This window comes from Pezoporus occidentalis, unplaced genomic scaffold, assembly GCF_034315485.1.
Source record: "Pezoporus occidentalis ecotype Australia unplaced genomic scaffold, CSIRO_AGI_Poc_V1 ctg1991, whole genome shotgun sequence".
Taxonomy (NCBI): Eukaryota; Metazoa; Chordata; class Aves; order Psittaciformes; family Psittacidae; genus Pezoporus; species Pezoporus occidentalis.
Window position 1 is genome coordinate 1 of NW_026913846.1, and position 3004 is coordinate 3004.

General features: G+C 51.9%; 1 protein-coding gene across 1 annotated transcript; it reads right to left on the minus strand.

Moving 5' to 3' along the window:
• Nucleotides 1–125: 125 nt before the first annotated feature.
• On the minus strand, nucleotides 126–1412 carry LOC134163078 (olfactory receptor 5AP2-like). The gene has a single exon (XM_062617651.1). It carries the CDS (start codon nucleotides 1410–1412, stop codon nucleotides 453–455), a length of 960 nt encoding a protein of 319 aa, XP_062473635.1. The 3' UTR covers nucleotides 126–452.
• Nucleotides 1413–3004: the final 1592 nt, after the last annotated feature.

A 3004-nucleotide genomic window follows, 5' to 3' on the forward strand; every position in this document is an offset into this window, starting at 1 on the left:
TCTAAGTCTATATGTGTCACTTTATTTGTAATACCAGTTTTATACGTTTTATTTGTATTCCTCTGTCACACACATATATATATATTTACACACATAAACACATATTACACATATTGGACCTGAGGGACAAGGTCAAGAATCTTGCAAGAAAAGTGGATATTTATCAGTGACAAAAGTGAGAATTGAATAAAGCTGATTGGTGTTTCCTGTGAGGAAAAAGAAGCCTGGGATAATTCAAGGTAATCTCTTCCTACACGCTGGTGGCTGAGAAGTGAAATGAAGTTTGAGGTTCCTGCTCCTCTTGGTTTCCTTCCAAGGAAGATGTGATGGGGGTTCTATTTCTCATTAAATACTCTGACTATTGTGCAGGAACTGTGAAAGAACCTACATAAAGTCATGAGGATTAGTGGAAAATCCCATTAGTTTAGGCGTTCTCACTTGATGTAGAGTATTCATGTCCTGCATGATACAAGTCTTGCACGTTGCCAGTGGTTGAACAACCTCGTCCCGCACTTCAGCAGAGCCCCCTTCACCTCCTTGTTCCTCAGGGTGTAGATGAAGGGGTTGAGCATTGGGGTGGCCACGGTGTAAAAGATGGAGGCCACTTTATCCAGGCTCCTATGGCTAGAAGAAGGTTGTAGGTACATGAAGAATCCTGTCCCAAAGAATATAGAAACAGCCATCAAATGGGAGGCGCAGGTGTGGAAGGCTCTGGCCCTGCTCTGTGCTGAGCACATCCTCAGCACGGTGCGGATGATAGAGATGTAGGAGAGTAAAATGACCATGCTCGTGCCCACTACGTTGATGGTGACGAAGACAAAGATGAGCATCTCGCTGCTGTGGGTGCCGGAGCACACTAGCTTTACTACAGGAACTTTGTCACAGAAGAAGTGGTCAATGCGGTTGGGACCACAGAAGGAACCTCCAAACACGCACCATGTGCAGATGATGGCACTGAGGAAGGCGAATAGGTAGGATGATGCTACCAGCTGCCAGCAGACACGGCTGGAGATGATGGTCACATAAAGCAGGGGCTGGCAGATAGCAACGTGCCGATCATAGGCCATCATGGCCAGCAGGTGACACTCAATAGCAGCAAAGAAAGCAAAGGTGAGGAACTGCATCATGCAGCCAGTGAAAGAAATGGTTTTGTCCTCTGATAACAGGTCTGCCAGCATCCTGGGGGAGATGACTGTGGAACAGCAGATGTCAGTGAAGGCAAAATGGGTGAGGAAGAAGTACATGGGGGTATGGAGGCTGGGAGACACCTGAACCAAGATGATAATGCCAAAGTTCCCCACCAAAGTGACAATGTAAATCAATAGAAACAAGACAAAAAGAGGAGCCTGCGCATATGGGCTGTCTGTAATTCCCAACAGGATGAATTTAGTCTGCGTGTGATTTCCTGTCATGACCAGGTGTTACCTACCAAGGCAAAAGGAAGGAAAACATCAAAATCATTGCAAACAGAAATTCACTTTTGGACCACATTTAACTACAATCGATCACTGTTGCAGAATGACTCTAGGAGCAGAACCATAGAGCTCTGGAGGACTGTGCGAGCAAGGCAGGGGGTGGCCCCCACAGGTGGCCTGAGACCGGACCTGGGAGGAGAATGTGGAGGAAGCTGTGGGGGCTAACCAATACTGTTATGCCAAGAAGGAGTGGCTGAATACCACTCCTATATATGTGTGAACTGCATCACAAATAAAGCAGAAGTTGCTTATCACCCATACTGGGTTGGCCTGTCTGCTTCTCCTCGCCGCTTACAAATGGCGCCCGAACAGGGACGCAGATTACAGGGCCCTGGTCGCTGGGGACCCGGATTACAGGCCCCCAACTAGCGGGGACCCGGATACAGGGCCCCGGCCGACAGGGACCCGGGATACAGGGCCCCGACTAGCGGGGACCCGGATGCAGGGCCCCGGCCGACAGGGACCCGGGATACAGGGCCCTGGTCGACGGGGACCCGGATTACAGGGCCCCGACTAGCGGGGACCCGGATTACAGGGCCCCGACTAGCGGGGACCCGGGATACAGGGCCCCGGGCGACGGGGACCCGGATACAGGGCCCCGGGCGACGGGGACCCGGATACAGGGCCCCGACTAGCGGGGACCTGGGATACAGGTCCCCAAGTAGCGGGGACCCGGGATACAGGGCCCCGGTCGACGGGGACCCGGAACGGCGAGTGAGCGGCGCCGGCGGCAGCGGCCGGGAAGCGCGGGCAATGCTGCTGCGGTGGCGTGATGGACCCGGGTGCTTGGACTAATCGAAAGAATCCGCCGCTGGGGCGAACCAGACACTGCTGCGTCGGGAGGCCGATCCGGAGACCGAGGTTACAGGACGACCCAGAAGAAGATGATCCGGAAAAGGCTGGCCATGAAGATGGACTGAGAGGTAGCCCTGGACTTATTACAGTGCTTTTTATAAAAGCGGGGAACTGAGCCCTGAACTTTTTACAGTGCTTTTTATAAAAGCGGGGAATTGAGCCTGAGACTGTAAAGCAGCTAGCAGGTCTAGTGGCTGTAGGGAAGGCTAAGAGATTTTTTTTGCAGATCCTAATACAATATTTGAGAAGAGTGAGTGGCGAAAGTTTGGTGATGAACTCTTTGACTCTGTGCTTAATGATTATAAAAAGGCAAAGAAACTCGGTAAACCACGGAGGGAAGTAATGAACTGTATAAAAAGATACAAGGCAGAAAAGAAAACTGCCGCGGTAGCAACGGAGAAACTAGGAACAGACGCCCCCGGTCGGTTGAAACCGGGGGAAGATTACAACTCGTTTCCCCCCCCCAACTCGCGGGACCACAGGGTTTCCCACCCCCCCTTCCTTTTCTCCCCCTCCATCAGAAGGTGCCGCGGAGGAGGTGTAACCCCCTGCTCCCCCACCACCCCAGTTCCGAAAGTAGGGACTTTGAAAAGGACAGAGAAAGTATATTAGAAGGGATACGTATGATAAATGTCGAGAAATCCGAAAGAGGGCGGTGCCTCCGCGCCGGATCG

Bases quoted from the DNA above. Each gene is read 5' to 3' on its own strand.
- LOC134163078 (XM_062617651.1), bottom strand. From the start codon at position 1,412: ATGACAGGAAATCACACGCAGACTAAATTCATCCTGTTGGGAATTACA.